The sequence below is a fragment of the Oncorhynchus tshawytscha genome, linkage group LG01 (assembly GCF_018296145.1).
Source record: "Oncorhynchus tshawytscha isolate Ot180627B linkage group LG01, Otsh_v2.0, whole genome shotgun sequence".
Lineage (NCBI taxonomy): Eukaryota > Metazoa > Chordata > Actinopteri > Salmoniformes > Salmonidae > Oncorhynchus > Oncorhynchus tshawytscha.
Genome location: NC_056429.1, coordinates 66754231 through 66779028, shown reverse-complemented (window position 1 = coordinate 66779028; position 24798 = coordinate 66754231). Strand labels below are relative to the sequence as shown.

The following is a 24798-nucleotide window of genomic DNA, read 5'->3' as shown; positions in this document are numbered from 1 at the left end:
TTCTCAATGCTACAGCAAACAATGACATTCTAGAAATTATTTCCAAATTTGTGGCAACAGTTTGGGGAAGGCCCATTCCTTTTTCAGCATGACAATATCCCAGTGTACAAAACAAGGTCCATACAGAAATGTTTTGTCAAGATTGGTGTGGAATAACGTGACTGGCCTGGACAGAGCCCTGACCTCAACCCCATCGAACACCGTTGGGAAGAATTGGAAAGCTGACTGCGAGCCAGGGCTAATTTCCCAACATCGGTGCCCAACCTCAGTAATGCTCCATGGCTGAATGGAAGTAAGCCCCCAGAGCAATGTTTCAACATCTAGTGGAAAGCCTTCCTCAGAAGAGTGGAAGCTGTTATAGCAGCAAAGGGGGGAACAACTCCATATTAATGCACATGATTTTGGAATGAGATGTTCGATGAGCCGGTGTCCACATACTTTTGCTCATGTAGTCTACCTTATCATACATCTTGGAGGATGTATAGTATTATAAGTATTTCTCTGAGATCAGGTTGCTTGCTGCTCGTAACAACAAAGGAGAATTATAGGGAGAGTTTATGTTTGTGGATAGATGAACTAAGGACAAAGGTTAAGATAATTTATGTAAAAGGTTAGGAAATCTAAATCAACAAGGCTAGGAGAATTTACGTAGCAGGTTAGGTGAAATCGGTTAGCTAAAACGCTAGTTGTCCCCGACGCGACTTGAACACACAACCTTTGGATTGCTAGACGGTGGCGGATTACTCCCACCCATCCTCCCTGACCAAACTCTATACTTTCGTTTTTCTGGGGGGGGACTCAGTCAGGGTGTCAACTTACTGTTGAAAGTTACATACACAAGGTGCAGTTTTACTGTTATGTCAGTCACTGACAGTCACTCAATTAGCCCATGTCAGCTACAATTTTTTAATTGGTAAGTTAGTCTTGTGGCCAGATATCTAAATGTATAATAATCATAGTTGAATTACCAACTGGGGGGCCCCCATTGATCATCAGAAATCATATTAAAAACAGCAAACATTTGTCTCCACCTGATGTGTGGAATTGCAGAAAATTCCCCAAAATTCACATTTTTCTCACTGCCCTATGGCAAAATTGCAGCAAACTTGCTTTAAAAACTGCTGAACGTTCTCTACATCCCATGGAATGTGTAGAATTGCAGGAAATTTACTTTAAAAAATGTTCTACACTGTCATGAGAGGGGCCGCTAAAATGTTTTGCTCACAAGGTCGCACCCTTGTGAGCTGTTGCTGTAGTTTTACGATTTTTGTGGCCCCAACCCCCATAAACGTTGCACATCCCTGGTCTAAAGTAACTAGACCTTTAGTATGTATCATGTCTTGGAGGTGCTCAGGAATATATAAAGATTGTTTCTTATGGCTGTGGCCAGGCTGAAAAAAATACAATGCTGTCAAAGTTGCAAGACTGTCTCAATGTGGCAATAGACCTATTCCTTGGCTGACTTTTTTAAATGACATGAAGGCTGTTCAGGGTTTCTATTAACTTCCCATAATTAACACAAGAGGGCTCTAAAACACAGCTAAATCAGTACTGTTTAGAGTGTCAAATCCTTCGACCAAGGAGGCACAAAAGCATGTAGTAGCCTTTCAGTATATCCAACGACCACCTTGTAAGTGTATGCCTGGGGAAGGTAATTTGACTAAATGATATTGTCATCTGTGATGATTAATAACACTGGGAAGTTTAACAAAATGGACAAACATACTTTATTGTTTATAAAAACCTATCCAGAATTAATTAAATTCACATTTACAAAATGTCATTACATAAAACAGAACATCCCTTTTGTTAAAAACACTCATATGATTACATGGAAACAATCAGTAACACACACAAAACAAAGAAAATTGTCAAACTACATGACAGAAATTCACCAGCAGATCTGCAGTTGAAGGCCTGAATGACCGTCAACTCCATTGCTTTCATTTGCGTCTTTTTATCTTGTAACTTGTATAGCACAACTCTAGCATTCATGCGATATAAAACCCCATAAAATATATCCTCAATCAACATTCCATAACCCGCCATAGATGCCTCTGTTAAGCTCCCCTTTCTAGTACGAGGACAGCAGAGTATCTTTGGACAGGACGGCAGTAAAGCAAGCTCAATGTATGGAGGTACTGGCAGTTAACTAGCAGAGGCAAATACCTCTGCCAAATATACATTCAGAACGCTTTGAATAATGTTAGGCCAGTGGTCACTTGGATGATTGCTGGGTGCCTTGAGGTATATAGTCTGGACTGAGGAGAGACGCTGGTGGGTTGGGCATCAAGTACAGTTGTAATTATATATCTCCATAAAGTTCAAATCGGGCAGCCGCATCAACACAACAGCAAAATAATTAAACTCCGCTACTCTGAGGCCTAACAACTAACTAATACTTCACTTACAGGTCATCTAACACTGATCAAAATAAAACATGTCAACCATCTACATACGCATTGCATCCACAATTCACTTTCCCTTAAGGAAAGTAGTATGTATCTCAATGATACAAACTCAACTTCTGCTCAGAAGCATTTGATGCACGTTGTGGACTGACAAGTTGGTATGACAAGTTATGACTTATAGAAAAGACATGGCTTGACTGACAAGTCAGAGGTTCAGCAGTGCACATGTGGGTTTGAACAGCTGCAGACTGATTCAAATGGTTAAGAGCTAGCAGAATTTCCCCAATGTTTAGCTGAGAGCTAAGGGACAATGGTGGTTTCAGTTCAAAGCCTGTCCTAACCTCGTCCCCAGGGTTAAATTGCTGTTGCATAGAGCCTAGTAACACTGAGCAACAAAGTGGGATTTGAAAGGGGTGTGGATAAAATCGAGGTGGGAGACAGCGAGCCTGATACAGCGTTATTGGATGAGACTGAAATATAGCAAAAATAGCAAATCAATATAAATGTTCTATCACATAGCCATATTTTTGAGCTCAATTGATTTCGGAGTTTGGGATTTAAAGTTTATATCTGAAAAAATATTTCTCGAAGTGTACTTTCAGATTTTCTGAACTCACTTGTTTAAATCACCTGTGCTGCTCGAGCTTTAAAGTGCTCAATGTATGGGGAGGTTCTAAGGGTTATGCTAGATGGTGATAGATTAGCCAATTAAAACAAATGGTTGTTTCGTCCGCTCCTGCCATAGACGTCCAGTCGAGTCAAGTTCTGAGGCGCTGTGAAACCAGACGGTTCGACAGAGAGAGAGAGACGGCTTGTGGACGATAATAGCCATCACACAATGCGGTGCTGAGATTGTGTTGATTCAGAAAGAGCTCTAGGGCAAAGTCTCATATTGGAGCAATTACATCTTCACTGATGTGGTAGACAACTCTTACTGCTCACACAGTCTGATATTCTACAATTCTAGTCATGAACAGCTGCAGGCCAGAGAGCACACCGTTTAAACAATTGCAACGACTTCATTGTTGTTTTTGATCATTGTTGAGGTATGATGAATTCACCCAGGATTCTACCTGGGTGTATTGGTTAAGACACTGTTCCCGGGAAAGATGTTCAGAGTGTCTTAGGAAAACAATACAAGAATGTACCAAAAACATATTTAAAGGGAAACCCAGAGGCTATTTTTAAGTGGTTTGTTGAAGTCTGACTGCAATCCTGTGAGAGAAGGCACATATGAGTCTAGTTGAATAAGGCAGCTTCATGTCCACTGTGCATGCCCTGCAGAGGTATTCGTCTCCAGAGACTAACAGAACAGTCCAAAGATAATGAGCCATAGGTATGGAAGAAGTATTTTTGTCCTCTTCTCTCATCTCTTGCCGGGCCTCAGAAAGGGAGATCAGAGAAAGGGCGGAATGGATGGTGGACAATTTCTCTCTCAGTACAGTACCCCGTAGACCTATGCATTCCACCACACCCATCACTAGTAGTTAAACTTGACCTTCTCAATGTCGACAATCAGTGTCCGAGCCAAGAAGATGCCCATCATCTGAAAAGGCGGAAGAATTCACAGCATTAGCCAACAATAGATATGAATCCCATCAGCATATAAACATATACTCTCATTTCAATATAGTTATATTTACCTGAAGCAGAGATATAATGATGAATACTCCAGCTACTATGTAGAGATTCCGTGGAAGCCATTCCTCTAAGGCTGGGATGCAGCCCTTGATGTAAATATAGTTGATCCAGTCCCCCTGCAACAGGAAATGAGAGCTATATGGAATGCTCTCCCATACCTTTGTATATACCGGCTTACTCAAATCACCTTACACTAAGTACAAGTCTTGGTGCACTTAATTATCTTGTAGGGATAGATCAAACTGATTGTTTTTTCAAATACCGAAGAAGATTTGACACCAAGTGTTTGTTGCCAAGAAGTTTCCCGACTTAGAATATATATATTTTTTTAAGTCAAAAGGATACATTTTGCTATTGTGTAGCTATTATCTATGACAGCCTATGGCAGTATCTCAGTGAAATTAATATTGACCATCACAAGGGGCAGAGGAAAAGTCCAAATTAGCAAATAGATAGTTCTTCTGCAATTAATGGGCAGGAGTAACAGAAAGGTCGCTGGTTTGAATACCCGAGCCAACAAGGCAAAACATATATTTGTGCCCTGGAGCAAGGCACTTAACCCTAATTTGCCCCAGGGGTGCCATACTACTATGGCTGACCCTGTAAAACATATTTCACTGCACCTATCCGGTGTATGTGACAAACAAGAAAAATATGAAGAATTGATGAGTCATCTATGATGAATAGTGAAACTCAGCTCTTCCATTTCAACATAAAAACTCCCATTTATCTAGAAACATCTGCTCTGTCTAAGACATTTTTCCTGATAAACAAAGAAGACAAATTAGTTTGCCTCATAACTTTGAATAACAATGAAGATGAATAGTTCCTTCTGAGCCAGGGGACCAGAACCGATGTAACAGGGTGGATTTGCAGAAAAACAAATTTAAGCCCCAGATTTGAGAGCGACCACTGGAACACTAGGCCAAAACATAGATAAAGAATCATTTATTTTCAGCCTGCCGTTCTTCGTAGTGACAAGAGATTAACAGGGACAGGAGGGAGCCTACCTTCCGTTCAGCAGTGATAACACGAAATTTGTGTTTCTCCCATTTGGGTAATGGGAAGAAGAGGCACTGTCGATACAGCTTAAATGACCTGACACTAAAGCCTGTATTATCTACCCTTAAGAAGAAATGGAAGTTTACTTTCTGCACTGAAATTTTATCTATTACTTTACAATGTTTACCTTTCACAAAAATAGTCTTACTACAGCTAGTAGAGGTGGATTGTTGCAAACAATAGACTTGGATGCATATATAGGCCATATTAACATACAGTTAAGACATGCAGTAGGCTATCATAAATACAAATAGCGATTCCTACAGATTATGTGTGGTTATCAAAAGTCGCTTTGGATAAAAGTGTCTGCTAAATAGCATATATTATTATATGTATACATACAGTTGAAGTCGGAAGTTTACATACACTTCGGTTGGAGTCATTAAAACTCGTTTAACCACTCCAAAAAAGTATTGTTAACAAACAATAGTTTTGGCAAGTCGGCTAGGACATCTACTTTGTGCATGAAAAGTAATTTTTCCAACAATTGTTAACAGACAGATTATTTCACTATCACAATTCCAGGGGGACAAGAAGTTTACATACACTAAGTTAACTGTGCCTTTAAACAGCTTGGAAAATTCCAGAAAACGATGTCATGGCTTTAGAAGCTTCTGAGAGGCTAATTGACATCAATTGAGTCAATTGGAGGTGTGTGTACCTGTGGATGTATTTTAAGGCCTACCTTCAAACTCACAAACTCACTGTGCAAATCAATCCCAGAACAGCAGCAAAGGACCTTGTGAAGATGCTGGAGGAAACAAGTACAAAAGTATCTATGTCCAAAGTAAACCGAGTCCTATTTCGACATAACCTGAAAGGTCGCTCAGTAAGGAAGAAGCCACTACTCCAAAACCACCATAAAAAAGCCAGACTACGGTTTGCAACTGCACATGGGGACAAAGACCATAGTTTTTGGAGAAATGTCATCATGAGGGAGGACAAATATGTGGATATATTGAAGCAACATCTCAAGACATCAGTCAGGAAGTTGAAGCTTGGTCGCAAATGGGTCTTCAAAATGGTCATTGAACCCAAGCATACTTCCAAAGTTCTGGCAAAATGGCTTAAGGACAACAAAGTCAAGGTATTGGAGTGGCCATCGCAATGCCCTGACCTCAATCCCATAGAAAGTTTGTGGGCAGAACTGAAAAGGCATGTGCGAGCAAGGAGGCCTACAAACCTGACTCAGTTACACCAGCCGTCAGGAAGAATGGGCCAAAATTCACCCAACTTATTGTGGGAAGCTTGTGGAAGGCTACCTGAAATGTTTGACTTAAGTTTAAATTGTTTACGGTAATACTACCAAATACTAATTGAGTGTATGTAAACTTCTCACCCACTGGGAATGTGATGAAAGAAATAAAAGCTGAAATAAATCTCCGTTGTTCTGACATTTCACATTCTTAAAATAAAGTGTTGATCCTAACTGACCTAAGACAGGGATTTTTTTTCTAGGATTAAATGTCAGGAATTGTGAAAAACTGAGTTTAAATGTATTTGGCTAAGGTATGTAAACTTTCCAACTTCAACTGTATATGTGTGCACTGGATAGGGTCATACCTTTAGATGTTTACGGACATCATAGCCACACTGGGTGTTTAAAACGGAGTCCTGCAGAGAGAGAGAAAGAAACATCTCAAATTAGTCCGGTCAGTGTCAAGGACTAACAAGAGGCATACCTAAAAATGAGCATGCCAGTGGCAGTTATAACAACTAGTACAGAGTAACTTATTCAGAGATGGATTGTGAAGGAGCAACGACATGGAGATAAGGGCAAGCAGATTACTCACTGCAGGGTCACTGAGGCAGCAGGAGAAGGGCACTCCGCACCTCTCTCTGCTGGGGTTGTTGTTGGTGCAGTTGAAGTAGACGTTCAGGTTCCAGTCATCAGGCTCCTTGGCTCCGCAGCAGTGGTTCTAGGACAGACAAGAGGGAAGTTTGAGTCAGATGGTTCTAATGAACCCGAACACACACCAACTCCTGAGGTGTTTCCATACCATACATCTGCCAGTGTAGGACTGAGCACACATTACACAGCCACTTAGAGGACAGCGGTTCAAGTATCATCAGGTCCCTAGAGACCAACGGGCCATCGTAGCAAGGCTTGTGAAAGCAAGCACACAATTATACACCAACACTAGGATGTATAAATCATCTCAGGAAGGGGTTAGGAGGAAAGGAAGGAAACAATGTGACAGAACCGATGTGAGGGACAGCAGGTTATTAAGTAAATTCGTGTCTCACATTCTCCCTGCCTCCATATCCCATTACCCACCCCCCACAGCAACACTCTGCATAGCTCTCGCTCTCTGCCTCTCACCAGCTTTTGTAGGGAGTCAATCAGGTTTTGCAGGTCGATGTCCTCTCTGTAGGCCTTGACGTTGGCCAGGAAGAAGTCGTTGATCCACTCTCTGACGTTGTCCTGGAAGACGAACGCCAGCACGGCCGCAGTCAGTTCCAGGAAGAAGATTAACCCGATCACCCCTGAGAACTAGAAGAGAAAAACAAGTTAACTATACGTGGTGGGAGACTGATAAGAGAAGCATCAGTAGTGCTCTGCATGGGTAAAAAAAAAACAGCTTAAAAATAAAACTATTGCATGCCCTAATCAATGAAGGATGTGGTGAATGAAAAAAACTGGCTCTCATGAGGACCGCCACAGGAAAGGAAGAACCAGAATTACCTCTGCTGCAGAGGACAAGTTCATTAGAGCTAACTGCACCTCAGATTGCAGCCCAAATAAATGCGTCAGAGTTCACCTCAACATCAACTATTCAGAAGAGACTGCGTAAAATCAGGCCTTCATAATTGAATTGCTGCAAAGGAACCACTACTAAAGGACACAGATAAGAAGAAGAGACTTGCTTGGGCCAAGAAACACAAGCAATGGACATTAGAATGGTGGAAATCTATCCTTTGGTCTGATGAGTACAAATTGGAGATTTCTGGTTCCAACCGGCGTGTCTTTGTGAGACGCAGAGTAGTTGGACGGGCAATCTCTGCGTGTGTGGTTCCCACCGTGAAGCATGGTGGGTGTGATGGTGCTTTGCTGGTGACACTGTCTGTGATTATTTTGAATTCAAGGCCCACTTAACCAGCATGGCTACCACAGCATTCTGCAGAGAAACGCCATCCCATCTAGTTTGCACTTAGTCAGTCAGACTCCCATTTATTTTTCAACAGAACAATGTCCCAAACACACCTCCAGGCTGTGTAAGGGCTATTTGACAAAGGAGAGTTATGGAGTGCTGCATTAGATGACCTGGCCTCCACAATCACCCAACCTCAACCCAATTGAGATGGTTTGGGATGAGTTGGACAGCAGAGTGAAGGAAAAGCAGCCAACAAGTGCTCACTCAGCATATGTGGGAACTCCTTCAAGACTGTTGGAAAAGCATTCCTCATGAAGCTGGTTGTGAGAATGCCAAGAGTGTGCAAAGCTGTCATCAAGGCAAAGGGTGGCTACTTTGAAAAATCTAAAATATGCTTTGCGTGGGAAATACACATGCGGATATCATCACGGTAGATGGAATCAAAAATCTCAAATTTGGACTCTAGACAAAATTTCCACCAGTCTAATGTCCACTGCTCGTGTTTCTTGGCCCAAACAAGTCTTCTTATTATTGGTGTCCTTTAGTAGTGGTTTCCTTGCAGCAATTCGACCATGAAGGCTTGATTCACATAATCTCCTCAGATGATGTTGAGGTGTGTGTTAGTTGAACTCTGAAGCATTTATTTGGGTTGCAATTTCTGAGGCTGGTAACTAATGAACTTATCCTCTGCAGCAGAGGTAATTCTGGGTCTTCCTTTCCTGTGGTGGTCCTCATGAGAGCCAGTTTCATCATAGCGCTTGGTGGTTTTTGTGACTGCACTTGAAGAAACTTTCAACGTTCCGTACCAACTGACCTTCATGTTTACAAAGTAATGGACTGTCGTTTCTCTTTGCTTCTTTGAGCTGTTCTTGCTAATATATATGGTATTTTACCAAATAGGGCTATCTTCTGTATACCCCCCTACCTTGTCACAATGCAACTGATTGGCTCAAACGCATTGAGGAAAGAAATTCCACACAGTAACTTAAGGCACACCTGTTAATTAATGCTTTCCAGGTGCCTGCCTCATGAGAGAATGCCAAGAGTGCAAAGCTGTCATTGAGGCAAAGGGTGGCTATTTGAAGAATCTCAAATAACATATTTAGATTTGTTTAACACTTTTTTGGTTACTACATGATTCCGTGTGTAATTTCATAGTTAATGTCTTCACTATTATTCTACAATGTAGAAAATAGTAAAAATAAAGAAAAACCCTTGAATGAGCAGGTGTGTCCAAACTTTCGACTGATACGGTATATATATAAAAATGTTTTTCTGAAACGAACAGCTGACTGAAGAGTCAGTTTGAGCCAGTTTCTGTGGAAACATGGACTCTTAACATGAAACCTTGTTGCTTCTTGCTGAAACAAGCAAGGCGTTGCCTAGGTAATGCCCCCCTCCCTGCACCAGCAGCACAGAAAAATAGAATGAATAAAAAGTGCTTGGAACTTCTAACCCTGGCAATTTGACCGGTAATTTCATGAACTCAAACATTGTTGCCTGGTATATTCATGCAATAACTTCCATGGTAAAGTAGAATGTATGATGTTAATTTATATAGATCATACAATGGAATACATTTTTTGCAAAGTCACTTGAGTTGAAATCAACAAACCACAACACATATTGATGGGTATACTTCCTGCCTTGCTACTATGGGTAAACTCGCAATGGCCACCAGTCCACCCCATATACCATCACGCTTGAATGGGTATGCCCCTTCTATTCATGATATTTCTACGACAGCACATGCAGTCAAGAGGAGAATGATTACTTGTTTCTACTCAAACGGTTATTACAGTTACCTCAGTCATTTGGCTGACAATCACAGCCCCACTTGTAAGAGCAGCTAAAATGTGTACCAGTATTCTATCGGTATGCTATGAGACCCCCAAGAGAGAGAGATCGAGCAAGAGAAATAGAAAGAGTATTGTGGTGGTGCAGTACTCACAAACTTGAGGAGGCATATGTTCTCCCTGAGTGCTCCTACACATCCTGCAAAGCCCAGGATGAAGGTGATCGCTCCCACCAGCAGCACCAGCCACACGGGGTCAAAGCCATGCAGCCGTGTCACCTGTGTCAGGTCCAACAGTACTCCCTACAGGAGTGAGAACAGTTGAGTTAACCGTTGAGCTAACAGATCCCCAGGGTATTGGCACATGGCGACACAGAAATTACATAAAATACTGTATGACCTTTCAGACATTGATGAGAAGCTGATAACATTTCAAGCAAAGCATCAACACGCAAGTAGACAGTCATTCCGAGAATAATGAATGCCACATTATAAAGAATTAAATTATTTAATATATTGAATAAATTACATGGCATATCTGATTAAAAGCTGGCGTGTTATCCTGTAACAATATCTCCAATACGCATTTGAATAACCTCTAATGTAGCGGTTCAACCCTACAGAACAGACGATTAAAATGTGTTATCAGCTTCAAGCTGTGTGTAACAATAGGGGAAATTAACTGTGAATTTGATGGTTGTGAATGTTTTAAAAGGTGTGATGGCAGTGATGACAAGTGACAAGTCTGTGGGCTGAAGGTCTGGCACTAACACAATTACACAAATTCTATTCATTGGCTATTTGTGTAATTGTGTTTGTGCCAGACCTTCAGCCCACAGACTTGTCACTTGTCATCACTGCCATCACACCTTTTAAAACATTCACAACCATCAAATTCACAGTTAATTTCCCCTATTGTTACACACAGCTTGAAGCTGATAACACATTTTAATCGTCTGTTCTGTAAGCTGTCTGTACGGTGGTGAAACATTTACAGGACAATGGGAGAAGCTGCTCCCTCACCTTCTCACTCCAGGCCCAGAACCCAATGGCGATGAATGCTGCTCCAGCCAGCTGAGGAAGGAAGCAGACCAACTTTTTTCAGATGTGTTTACATTTTTGACTTGGTGTGTTCAGTTGTTTACTTTTATTTGTAACATTTTCACATAGGCATTAGGGAAAACACTGCCACTAAATAATATTAAAGCATAACTAGGTATAAAAGAGGGAGCCTGCTAATAATGAAAACACTGACAATGTCTTTAATTTAAAAAGGGCACCAAAATTCAAGAAATTGCAAAAAAAAACAGGAAGAGATGGGTCATAAGTGGTTATTGTGCATCTTTGAACTCAGAATACAGCTGCCCTATCAAGAGATTAATTAACGAGCTTAGCCAAAATCCAAAACAGAAGCGTTTCTACATTTCCTGTTGACACAAACAAAGAGAGGAAGCTAGCAAATATCTTAGTGAGTCTCCAGTACACTAGCTAAAACAGGAACTAGGGGCTCTGAAGGTTATTTCTCAACTCTGGATGTTGGAAGGACATTAGAGATGTAGGCTAAAGCAACGAAAGAAAAGCTCACACCCTTCTTTAATTTAGAAATAAACAGAAAGAGGCTGTTACCAGTTAGAGGGAATGGCTATTGAAAATGTGTTTTGTGTGGAAAGATTGTGGCAGGGGGCACCAGGTCAGCCAGCAGGGGCTGCCATCTGCCCTCAGAGGTGAAAAATGGTTTTAGTAAATCAATGTGTTCTCTACATGGGCTTCCCAGACATTCTTGCCTTAAAAGAACACCATATTACTCCCTCCAGAATTTTGCTGGAATTTGGGATATTTGCAGGCAAAAATGTGCAGTGATTGGTCGAAATTGAGCCCAATTTTGTTCCACGGTGATGGGTCAGTTGTATGCAATAATATTGTGATGATTTGACTGACAGAAATAGTGCAGTGATTGGTCAAATCTGCAAGCCCTCGCATAATATGCAGGTGATTGTTGATTTTGCTAAATATGTTGTGATTACAGAATCCTGGAGGGACTGCTATATGCTCCATCTCATGCCGGGCGTAAACTACACGACTTTCAAAATCCTAACATCGCTGAGCCTCACATTAAACAAACGTCTTTCTTGTATTATTTTTTTGTTGTCTTGCCAAAGTAGTGGTGCGCACACTAAACGATGTGGCACAGACTGGGGGTCACACACTACAAGATTCTTCACTTGGTCGTGAGGATTCTCCATACCACGCTGTCTCCTGAAAACAACGAGTGATTAGATTGTAAACGTAGCTGGAACAAGCGGTGGCTAAAAGCAGCCACAAACGCATTCAATCAGAAATTCACACTTGCCATACAGAGTTGAATCACCTAGCCTACACATTTTGAATTGAGTAAAATTGCTTGTGAACTTCAGAGCTGAAGTGGTTTGACACTGGCTTAGGTTAAAGACAAGTACAAACACATAATAGTAGTAATCGCTCTGGCTCGACAGTGGACACATTTTGGGTGTGGCGATACATCATCATCATCATCATCTCACTGGCTTTTTCTCTGGCAAGCTCTCGTTGCTGATCATCCTTCTCAAAACATGCCGTTGCACATCTCACTACAAGAGCACTGCAGATTTGTGCTGATAAAATGTGTTTGAAAATATGGGAACACATGGGATGGCCCAAAGACGGGAGCGATAGCCCTCAGATTGCGTTGGTGACAGCCACGCACCCCGCGTAGGCAACAACATGGTGATTTTGTCTCCAATCTCAAAAATATGTAGTGTACGCCTGGCTTTAAAGTTGCAGTATTCTTGAGTATCTGATTTACTGCCCATCGCTGACTCTAGCAAACTAAACTCCAAGGTGAAGGAAGTTTATGATTTACTTCACCAACAGAGTGGAGCAGAGGCCAGGCTTTTTGGAATCTAGCTCAGACAATATCAATTCACTCACGGGAAATACTTCAAAAAATGTTTTATCATGAAAAGCCTACCTCGTACCTATGTTTGTCCTCTGTAGTTGCGGGTCTTGTTTGCGGAAATCCGTATTTTTTCAATAAATGTTAATAAAATACAACCACTGACGTTTTGCTCATGTCTGTTTCTCAAAGATGGCAATTTAGCGTGAATGTGCAAGTGTCAATTGATTATCCGATGACGTAAGCCTAGTGCTCCAAATACTCATTGTCCAATCAAATCACAGAATCTACAGATGGTGTGCCGACCAATCAAATCTCGCAGATCATTACAGGTGCCAGTAAACCCAAAATTTGGCACATTACTTTATTGACTTGCAGCATTTTCGGTCCAGAGAAAATGAGAAAAAATGAGAAAAATCATAAAAACACACTTTTATTTGACATATTACAATAATTTTATAGCAGGGGTCTACAACAGGTCGATCGAAAGCTACCAGGAGCTTGCAGCCCACCTATTGCCCACCTTGCAGCCCAGCTTGCAGCAAACAATTCTGAAAGTACATTACATTTTCAAGTGTTCCACTGCAATCTAACAAGTATCAGATACTGTAAGCTCCCCGCTACTGTCTAATCAATGCAATATTATAAACTGGGTGGTTCAAACCCTGAATGCTCACTGGCTGACAGATGTGCTATATCATAGGAATGACAAAACATGTATTTTTACTGCTCTAATTTTTTTATTTTACCTTTATTTAACTAGGCAAATCAGTTAAGGACAAATTCTTATTTCCAATGATGGCGTAGGAACAGTGGGTTAACTGCCTGTTCAGGGGCAGAACGACAGATTTGTACCTTGTCAGCTCTGGGATTTGAACTTACAACCTTCCAGTTACTAGTCCAACGCTCTAACCACTAGGCTACCATGCCGCCCCATTGGTAACCAGCTTATAATAGCAATAAGGCACCTTGGGGGTGTGTGGTATATGGCCAACATACCACACCTCCTCAGGCCTTATTGCTTAATTATCCCAACCCTGGTTAGCAACTATTGGCTTAAAAAACCAAACCTAACAATATCTCCCAATTAATTTCCAGAAACATTGCCCGTCAGACAAACGTGCGCACCACTCAGACAATCACTGTGTTTAGCCAGTTGATGTGATAACGGTCTTGTGGGTTGACAGAAATACTTCCCCAAAACAGTCTCAATTAAATGTTAACTGCAATGTAGGTGTACATGGCAGAAGTATATTATGAGTAATTATAAACTGGGTTGTTCGAGCACTGAATGATGATTGGTTGAAAGCCGTGGTATATCAGACCGTATACCATGGGTATTGACAAAATATTTAATTTTATTGCTCTAACTATGCTGGTAACCAGTTTATAATAGAATAAGGCACCTTGGGGGTTGTGTCGAACAGCCCTTAGCCGCCGTGGTATGTATGTATATATATATACACTATATACACACACACACATCCCATCGGGCCGTATTGCTTAATTATGACATTTGAATCTATTATTTGCTTACTTTGACATGAAATGAGCAGCAGCAGTACGGAACCATGGCTAGACCAGCACATTAGATGCCACATTCCTCACCTCGCTAAATGTGCAAGTAAAGGGTCAGGTGCAATAGAAGGGGAATTACATTTTTATTTAAATATTTGTTCATTTTCTTCCATACACCACACCCCCCCATAAAAAAATTGTCTTCACATAAACAATATGTTGTTCATCTATGAACAATTGTACATTTTAGAGTAAAAAAACAAAACAAGTAGTGTACTACTTTCTCTTGTACACTAAGGACCCAGGGAAGAATAGCAGGCGAGATGAGACAAATGAGTAGCTCACAACATGTTTAATTTATTATAAGTAGCTCTCATGCTAGAAATGGTTGGCAACCCCTGTTTAAATCCTAGATTTAATTTACAAATGTCAGAGATTCAATTGATGGAAGTTGCCATCTTCGAGAAACAGAAACGAGCAAAGTTGGTGGCTGTATTTGATTGTTTATTGAAAAGGTATGAATTTCAGCAATAAAAGAAAGGCACGCAACTAGAGGTCAAACATTGGTACAATGTAGGCATTTCAGGATTTACCTTTTTTTAAGTATTGGGCAAATCGATGTAGTCTGCGCTAGATAGCACAAAGTCTGGTCTCTGCTCCACTCTCTCGGTAAAGTTCATCATAAACTTCCTTCACCATCGAGTGGAGTTTAGTCCGCCAGGCAAACTCAGGCCAACTATACAGATTATGCATAACTACATTCATAGCATAGCACCAAATGAGACAACGGGGTGCCACAGCATGTCTGCATTACTCATTGTTTACAGGGTTACCTACTGCTTTTGCTACTTACCCAAAATATGATGTTGTAGCTGAACATGAGGTACTTGTAACAGAAGCTGACTTCTGCATTTTCATAACGATAGTAGTGCATATTTCCCCCTGTGTTGAGAGACAGGAGCGAGACAATGACAGTTAGCACACAGATGGAACAAGATGTTAAAGGTTGACCTACTAGCTAGATAATTATCTAACGTTATTTGTTTATCCAGCTACATGCTCATAAGGCTATCACTTAGCTAGCAACACAGTTCGCTCACTAGCTAACGTTAGCTAGCTCATCACTGAATCAAAGACTGAAATAGTAGCTACAACTGTTGTTGGCCAGAAAAATCCAGCTAGCTAACTAACGGCAGTTTGGCCAGTTAACTAGTTAACAGCTAGCTAGCTAACCATCATTCGATAAGCTGCAAACTGTCAGAACACCAACAGCTAGATAACAATAGTTGCTAGCAGAGTTAACGCTACTGTAGCTAGCTAACGTTAGGCAGCTTTCTAACGGATTCGTTACCTGGCTAACGTTAGCTGGTCAACACAATTCATGTATACGGTGGCTAGATAGTATCTCGTGATAACCAGCTAGCTATGATACAGATGGAAACACAGCTAATTTCACTATGGCTAGTACTTAGTTGCTATCCGGAAAATAAATATATGCTAGCTAGCGTAGCGATTAAGACAGTGTTCGTTTAACTAGCTAGCTATCTTGCTCAAAAGCAAAACATTCGGCAAACTTCACATTTTCAATATAGATAAAGTAGCTACGTTAAAAAAACAAGTTTTTATATTTATTTTATTCGTTGCGACCTATCAACTTCATAATTATCAACAACTCACCGCGGCTTTGTTTAGCGCTGCACTGCCTGTTGGCAAAAAAATATATCTTAATTGAGTTTCGAAAACTCTTTGGATACTTTTTACTCCACTTCCTGTAAGGGCAACAGGCCACGCCCAATTTTCTCCTATGTTTTTGTTTTCGTGTTACCAAAAGGTTACGCGTTAGAACTTTAATTGATATTTGATTGGGTAATAATATAACGTTATTTGTTTATCCAGCTACATGTTCGTAATGCTATCACGTAGCTAGCAACATAGCTATGCAAACTCAACAAATCAACTTTAGCTAGCACTTAGCTATGCAAAGTCAACAATTCAACTTTATGGAAATCCAAAAAACACTCAAAGATGGACACATCACGAATTAATATGGTCAATAAATGACACTGATACATCAAATAGTTTATTTGTCATTTTCACAGTTAAGCAGATGTTATAGCGGGTGCAGCGTAATGGTTATGTTACTAGCGCCTAACAATGCTGTAAAATGTCAAACAAGTAGAAAAATAATTTTAAAAAATATTGTAAAAATAACACTGAAATCAAGATATTGTAATGACCTGACTAGATCATAAAGGAACAATTGTCCAGACAGAGGTTTGAGTTTACGAATTGACGGATTATTAAACCAACTTTACACAGGCTACTCTTTGGCCGTAGCCCACGCCAAATAAATGAAAGATAACCCACAAGCATATCATGACCTCTTGTGAAGCCCAGACGTAAGAGAGAGAACAAAGGCTAAACCTGGTCTTAACTTCCAAAGCTCTATCCCCCTGCCCAACCTCCCTCCACGCCACTCCGCCAACCGCCAGGATGCCCGGCATCAGAACATTCCAGGCATTCCCGTGATTGGCAGATAGCAGGTTGATTGGCATGTCGGACCCTGCGAACACTGGGTACTGGTAAGTACAACACAACCACCTACTAGCCTAACACATAACACACAGCTGTCTGTGCGGGTCGCTACACAGCCCCCCCACCACAAAGTCCCTCGTCCCCGAGGGAACAAACAAAGTCTCTGAAGCGACCCAGAGGTCTCCTTTACCTGCGTGGCCGTGATGGTCGCAGAGTGCCCCTCTGGGAACCAGGGGATGAAGGCAGGGATATGGGGGACAAGGAAGCAGGAACGGGTAATACATTCCGTGGCTCTGGGGAACCACACGGTGACACAGGTGGGGAGACAGAGGGAGTGGGCTGTTTACATACTTATCTCATATGTATATACTGTACTCGATATCATCTACTGTATCTTGCCTATGCTGCTCTGTACCATCACTCATTCATATATCCTTATGTACATATTCTTTATCCCCTTACACTGTGTATAAGACAGTAGTTTTTTTGGAATTGTTAGTTAGATTACTTGCTCGTTATTACTGCATTGTCGGAACTAGAAGCACAAGCATTTCGCTACACTCGCATTAACATCTGCTAACCATGTGTATGTGACAAATAAAATTTGATTTGATTTGATTTGGAACCTTGTCTGCGGCACCTGGGGGTGGGTGCCTGGAGAATGTCATTGCCAGAGAGGGGAATTGTGGGGGTTCCTGGGGTTTGGGTAGAAGAGGCCCCTCTGTATGGGGTTAACCTGTCCCGGTGCAGTGTCACCTTTCTCCCCCTGGGAGGAAGCTGCACCCGGTAAACAACCTCCCCTAACCTCTCCATGACACTGCAGGGTCCCACCCAGTGACTGTCCAACTTGGGGCATCTGCCTTTTTTTCTTAGGGGTCAGTAGACCCAGACCAGCTCCCCAGCCACAAAGTGCCTTCCCCGGGTGTGCACGTCATAGTTCCTCTTCTGCCTCACACCTGCATTCACCAGCTGCTCTCTGGCGAAGGTGTGGGCTGCCTCCAGGTGGTCCTGGAGTCTCCGGGCGAGCATACTCCGGCCCCGGGGGAACATGAGGGCTATCCAGGGGCCGACCAAACGCCATCTCTGCAGGGGTGCGGATCTCTCTCCCCAGCATGAGGAGGGCAGGAGTGCAGGAGGTGGAGTCTTGGACAGCGGAGCGGAATGCCATGAGGACCATAGGCAGGTGCTTGTCCCAGTCACGCTGGTGTTTGGAAGAGACGATGGCCAGCTGCTGTCCACGCGTTTTGTTGAAGCGCTCCACAAGGCCATCACTTTGAGGATGGAGAGGAGTAGTGCGGGTCTTGTGCATACCCAGCCTCTCACACATGGTGGCGAACACACGGGACTCAAAGTTTTGCCTTGGTCGCTGTGGATGGACTCTGCAGCTCCAAACCTGCTGAACATCCCCGCTGTCAGGGCGTCGACGATGGTCTCTGTCTCCTGGTCAGGCAGAGCATAGGCCTCGGGCCATTTTGTGAAATAGTCCATGGCCGTGAGCACCCAGCGGTTTCCACTGTCTGTGGTGGGGAACGGCCCAACTACATCCACTCCCACCCTCTCCATGGGAGCCCCCACTGGGAACTGTTGGAGCTGGGCATGAGAGCGGCCTGGGAGGCCCTTTCTCGCTGTGCAGTTGTCACAGCGGCGACAAAAGTCCTCCACATCCCTCTTGTGCTGCCCCCAGTAAAAGCCCTGACGGAAGCGGCGGAGTGTTTTTCTGACCCCAAAGTGTCCAGTCCCCACCCCCCCCCATGAGTACTCTGGAGCACAGCCTCCCGCAATGCTTTTGGGACCACCACCTGCCACCTCTCCTCTCCCGTAGCTGACTCCTTCCATGCCCGCTGTAGCATGCCATAGCATGCCCGCTGTAGCACTCTCAAACTTTGACCACAACCCTTTGGTTGCGAGTGAGAGCGCTGTCACCTCTTCCCATGGTGGCCTCACCTGCGCCTCTACCCACTGTAGCACTGGCTGTAGGTCTGTGTCCCGTCCCTGCTGCTGCCCCCATTCAGCCACGTCGACAGTCTGCAGCTCACAGCAGACAGGCCCGCTCGCCCGACACACTTTGGCACAGACTATCCCACTTCTAACACCAATGTAATGAAACAGCAGGGAGCAGTTCTCGAACCCTCGACCTTCGAGCCCGAGGTCCGGCACGCTATCGACTGTGCCGCAAAAGCATGCTCGAACGGCAGAGTCGATTTCCGCGCTTATAAACCCAGGGTCGTTACAATATGTTCAACGAATCCAATTAACAAGCCAAATAGCACAGCAATCCAAATGCAATATATACAGTTGAAGTCGGAAGTTTACATACACTTAGGTTGGAGTCATTAAAACTCATTTTTCAACCACTCCACAAATTTCTTGTTAACAACTATAGTTTTGACAAGTCGGTTAGGATATCAACGTTGTACATGACACAAGTCATTTTTCCAACAATTGTTTACAGACAGATTATTTTACTTATAATTCACTGTATCACAATTCCAGTGGGTCAGAAGTTTACATACACTAAATTGACTGTGCCTTTAAACAGCTTGGAATATTTCAGAAAATGATGTCATGGCTATAGAAGCTTCTGATAATTGACATCAATTGAGTAAATTGGAGGTGTACTTGTGGATGTATTTTAAGCCCTACCTTCAAACTCATTGACTCTTTGCTTGACATTATGGGAAAATCAAAAGAAATCAGCCAAGACCTCAGAAAAAAATTGTAGGTTCATCCTTGAGAGCAATTTCCAAATTCCTGAAGGTACCACGTTCATCTGTACAAACAATAGTACGCAAGTATAAACACCATGGGATCACGCAGCCGTCATACCGCTCAGGAAGGAGACGCATTCTGTCTCAGAGAGATGAACGTACATTGGTGCGAAAAGTGCAAATCAATCCCAGAACAACAGAAAAGGACCGTGTGAAGATGCTGGAGGAAACCGGTACAAAAGTATCTATATCCACAGTAAAACGAGTCCTATATCGACATAACCTGAAAGGCTATGTGTAACAGTATAGCTTCCGTCCCTCTCCTCACCCCTACCTGGGCTCGAACCAGGGACCCTCTGCACACATCAACAACTGCCTCCCAGAGCAAGGGGAACAACTACTTCAAGGTCTCAGAGCGAGTGACGTCACCGATTGAAATGCTATTAGCGCGCACCCCGCTAACTAGCTAACCATTTCACATCGGTTACACAAGGAAGCAGCCACTGCTCCAAAACCGCCATAAAAAAGCCAGACTACGGTTTGCAACTGCACATGGGGACAAAGATCATACTTTTTGGAGAAATGTCCTCTGGTCTGATGAAACAAAGTATAACTTTTTGGCCATAATAACCATCATCATGTTTGGAGGAAAAAGGGGGGGGCTTGCAAGCCAAAGAACACCATCAAAACCGTGAAGCACGGGGGTGTCAGCATCATGTTGTGGGGGTTCTTTGCAGCAGGCGGGACTGGTGCACTTCAAAATAGATGTCATCATGAGGGAGGGAAATTATGTGGATATATTGAAGCAACATCTCAAGACATCAATCAGGAAGTTAAAGTTTGGTCGCAAATGGGTCTTCCAAATGGACAATGTTCTCAAGCATACTTCCAAAGTTGTGGCAAAATGGTTTAAGGACAACAAAGTCAAGGTATTGGAGTGGCCATCACAAGCCCTGACCTCAATCCCATAGAAAATGTGTGGGCAGAACTGAAAAAGCGTGTGCGAGCAAGAAGGCCTACAAACCTGACTCAGTTACACCAGCTCTGTCAGGAGGAATGGGCCAAAATTCAACCAACTTATTGTGGGAAGCTTGTGGAAGGCTACCCGAACCGTTTGACCCAAGTTAAACAATTTAAAGGCAATGCTACCGAATACTAATTGAGTGTATGTAAACTTCTGACCCACTGGGAATGTGATGAAAGGAATAAAAGCTGAAAGAAATCATTCTCTCTACTATTAATTCTGACATTTCACATTCTTAAAATAAAGTGGTGATCCTAACTGACCCAAGACAGGGATTTTTTACTAGGGTTAAATGTCAGGAATTGTTAAAAACGAGTATAAATGTATCCTGCTAAGGTGTATGTAAACTTCAGACTTTAACTGTATGTATATAGCCTACACCAGATGAGAAGAATTAATGACATGAACAGCAGTAGATATGTGAGCTATGTCCAGTATATAAATACACAGTATTTTACAAAACCCCATGACAAAATGGATATAATTGCAGTAAATTAGCTTCCTGAGTCCTGGCCAGAGTCCTGAGTATAAATATTTATGTATGAGAATAGTGTGTATAGACCGTATGGACAGTATGTGAATAGAAAAAGTATGTACAGCAGTATTTACAGTACATTCAGTACATTCAGTACGTACATTCAAGTATTCAGACCCCTTCATTTTTTTCATATTTGGTTATGTTACAGCCTTATTGTACAATCAATTAAATAGTTTTTCCCCCTCATCAATCTACACACAATAACCCATAGTGACAAAGCAATAAATGGTTTTTAGACATTTTTGCTAAATATCACATTTACATAAGTATTCTGACCTTTTACTCAGTACTTTGTTAAAGCACCTTTGCCAGCGATAACAGCCTCGAGTCTTCTTGGGTATGATGCTACGCACTTGGTACACCTGTATTTGGGGAGATTCTCCCATTATTCTCTGAAGATCCTCTCAAGTTCCCCAGTCTGAAGTCCTGAGCGCTCTGGAGCGGGTTTTCATCAAGGATCTCTGTATACTTTGCTCCATTCATCTTTCCCTCGGTCCTGAATAGTCTCCCAGTCCAAGCCACCGAAAAACAGCCCATCATGCTTCCCCACAGGGATGGTGCCAGGTCTACTCCAGATGTGACGCTTGGCATTCAGGCTAAAGATTTCCATCTGGGTTTCATCAGGCCAGAGAATCTTGTTTCTCATGGTCTGAGAGTCCTATAGGTGTCTGTTGGAAAACTCCAAGTGGGCTGTCATCTGCCTTTTACTGAGGAGTGGCTTCCGTCTGGCCACTCTACCATAAAGGCCTGATTGGTTGAGTGCTCCAGAGATGGTTGTCTTTCTGGAAGGCTCTCCCATCTCCACAGAGAAATTCTGAACCTCTATCAGAGTGACCATCGGGTTCATGGTCACCTCCCTGACCAAGGCCTTTCTCCCCCGATTGTTCAGTTTGTCCAGGCAGCCAGCTCTAGGAAGAGACTTGGTGGTTCCAAACGTCTTCCATGTAAGAATGATGGAGGCCACAGTGAGTTCTTGGGGACCTTCTATGATGCAGACATGTTTTGGTCCTTTCCCCAGATCTGTGCCTCGACACAATCCTGTCTCGGAGCTCTACGGACTAATTCTAATTCCTTCAATCTCATGGCTTGGTTTTTGCTCTGACATGCACTGTAAACTGTGGAACCTTCTATAGACAGGTATGTGCCTTTCCAAATCATGTTCAATCAATTATATTTACCACAGGTGGACTCCAATCAAGTTATAGAAATATCTCAAGGATGTTAAATGGAAACAGGATGCACCTGAGCTCCATTTTGAGTTTCATAGCAAAGGGTCTGAATACATATGTAAATAAGGTGTTTTAAATTTGAATACGTTTGCAAACATTTCATAAACCTGTTTTCACTTTGTCATTATGGGGTATTGTGTGTAGATTGATGAGGTTATTTAATTCAATCCATTTTAGAATAAGGCTGTAACGCAAAAAAATGTAGATGAAGTCAAGGGGTCTGAATACTCTCGGAATGCACTGCATATATGATAAGCCATGACTAAAATACAATATATACATATAAAGTGGGTAAAGCAGTATGTTAACATTATTCAAGTGACCAGTGTTCAGTGACTCTGTATACATAGGGCAGTCTCTAAGGTGCAGGATAGAGTACCGGGTGGTTGCCAGATAGTGACAGTGTCTAAGGTTTAGGGCAGGGTACTGGGCGAAGGCCGGCTAGTGATGACTGTTTAACAGTCTGATGGCCTGGAGATGGAAGATGTTTATCAGTCTCTCTGTCCCAGCTTTGATTCACCCGTACCGTCTCTGCCTTCTAGATGGTAGTGGGGTGAATAGGCCGTGGCTCAGGTGGTTGAGCTCCTTGATGATCTTCTTTGCCTGCCTGTGACACTGGGTGCTGTAGATGTCCTGCTGTAGACACACTGCAAGGCTCTACACACACACACACACACACACACACACACACACACACACACACACACACACACACACACACACACTCTCTCTCTCTCTGCAAGGGTATAGTGCAACAAAAAAAAGACAGGTCAGTTCCCTTAAGCTTTCTCACAGGCAGACATATTGGCTATTTGCACATATATAATGTATATATACAATACATATTGCAATATATCTAGTAGTTTAGGCTACACTATCAGCCGATAATGAAATGATGACTTCTCATCATATCTGGAGCTTGCCGCCATCTGCTGGCATTGTACTATCCACACATCATTCTGCACTATTATGCACTCACTAACTATTTGAAGGGTTGAGTGCAATATGTGCAATCTCTAATTGTAACTAAAGTGTAAGATTCTTGACAGTTAAGTAAGATTGGCCGAAATGATTGGCTGACCACTATAATTATCTTCCACTGAACTCACGAGGATACAAAACAGTAGCGGATCTGTTGAATAAAATTCCAATGTGAGTTTGAGGTCATGAGAGAATATGCTCTTGTGTTGATCTCCTGACGTACCCTTGCAGTTCCATGGAAAAGTCATGACCTTGAAAAGAGTTATGACCCTCCATTGAATAATATTCTTGTCTCCAAGACCATTGAGAGCATGACCTTTGTGTGACTGGGGTTACACATGTGTCCAGGATATGCTTATTGATGAATTGCACTGCTAAAATGAATGGGCTGATGGGAATACAGAAATAAATCACTATTAGCGATCTGCCTCAACCATGTGGTGGTTTCTATAGTGTGAGATATTTTGCATAAAAAATACATTAGAAATGTGTTGCATTAGAAAAGTCTTGCTGTTGCATCACACTCTTTATGAATCACATTCAACATTTTGGAAAGTGCCTTGAGACTAGAGTCTGCATAAGCCTACAGTATATCAGTAATATCTGCAATAATTCAGCAGGTGTAGCTGTTTTCCAAAAAATGTGATTTCAAGAGGACAATGTATAGCATAATGGAACTTGACTGAGTCGGGTTCAGGATCTGTAGTCGTCCAAGTAGATGTGATCTAATAAATGCTGGCATTCATTAGAAAACTTCGCCGCCGTCTCATTCTCATGGATTACTTTTTGAGGTTTAGCTGGAGAACAGACAAGATCGGTCTGACATGAGTCTATCTACAGATGCTTGTTGACCGGGAATCACAAGCGTTGTTGACCATAGTGACTCACAAAGGAATGAAGAGGTACCACAGGTTCTCTTCTGGGCTCAGCTCAGAAGAGATTTGCATGGGGCAAGTCTGAGTAAGCATGACTCTCCTACAGAAAGGACAGGTAATACGGGGCAATAAATGACCTCCCATCTTTATTCTATTGTAGACTCTTTTATTGTTTCCCCCAGAAATGTCACTAAAATGATCTAGGTTAATTAGAATACTTCTCCGTCTCTGTTTCTATATTTGCATAATTAAAAGCAACCCTTCATGACTTATTCTTGACCAACAAGCTTCTGTTTGCTGTGAGAATAAAAAGCAGCATGTCCCAATACATAATAAATTCCTTCAGAAATATTCTTGATTTATTTCACATATTCTTGTGTTACAGCTTGAAATCAAGATGGATTAAATAAAATGTCTCACCCATCTACACACAATACCCCATAATGAGAAAGTGAAAACATGTTTTTGGAAATAT

At 42.2% G+C, this 24798-nt stretch overlaps 1 protein-coding gene and 1 pseudogene across 1 annotated transcript; one reads left to right on the top strand and one right to left on the bottom strand.

The window, feature by feature from the left end:
• Positions 1–1708: 1708 nt before the first annotated feature.
• LOC112255315 (tetraspanin-14) lies at positions 1709–16251 on the bottom strand. Its single transcript, XM_024428327.2, has 9 exons — positions 16111–16251; positions 15287–15375; positions 11028–11078; positions 10161–10307; positions 7438–7608; positions 6908–7033; positions 6678–6728; positions 4055–4168; positions 1709–3957 (listed from the first exon to the last, which is right to left on the bottom strand). The coding sequence occupies exons 2-9, from the start codon at positions 15365–15367 to the stop codon at positions 3892–3894; spliced, it is 807 nt and encodes a 268-aa protein (XP_024284095.1). The 5' UTR covers positions 15368–15375; positions 16111–16251; the 3' UTR covers positions 1709–3891.
• Positions 16252–24414: 8163 nt separating this feature from the next.
• Positions 24415–24798, top strand: part of LOC112260912 — a 37944-nt pseudogene continuing 37560 nt past the window's right edge.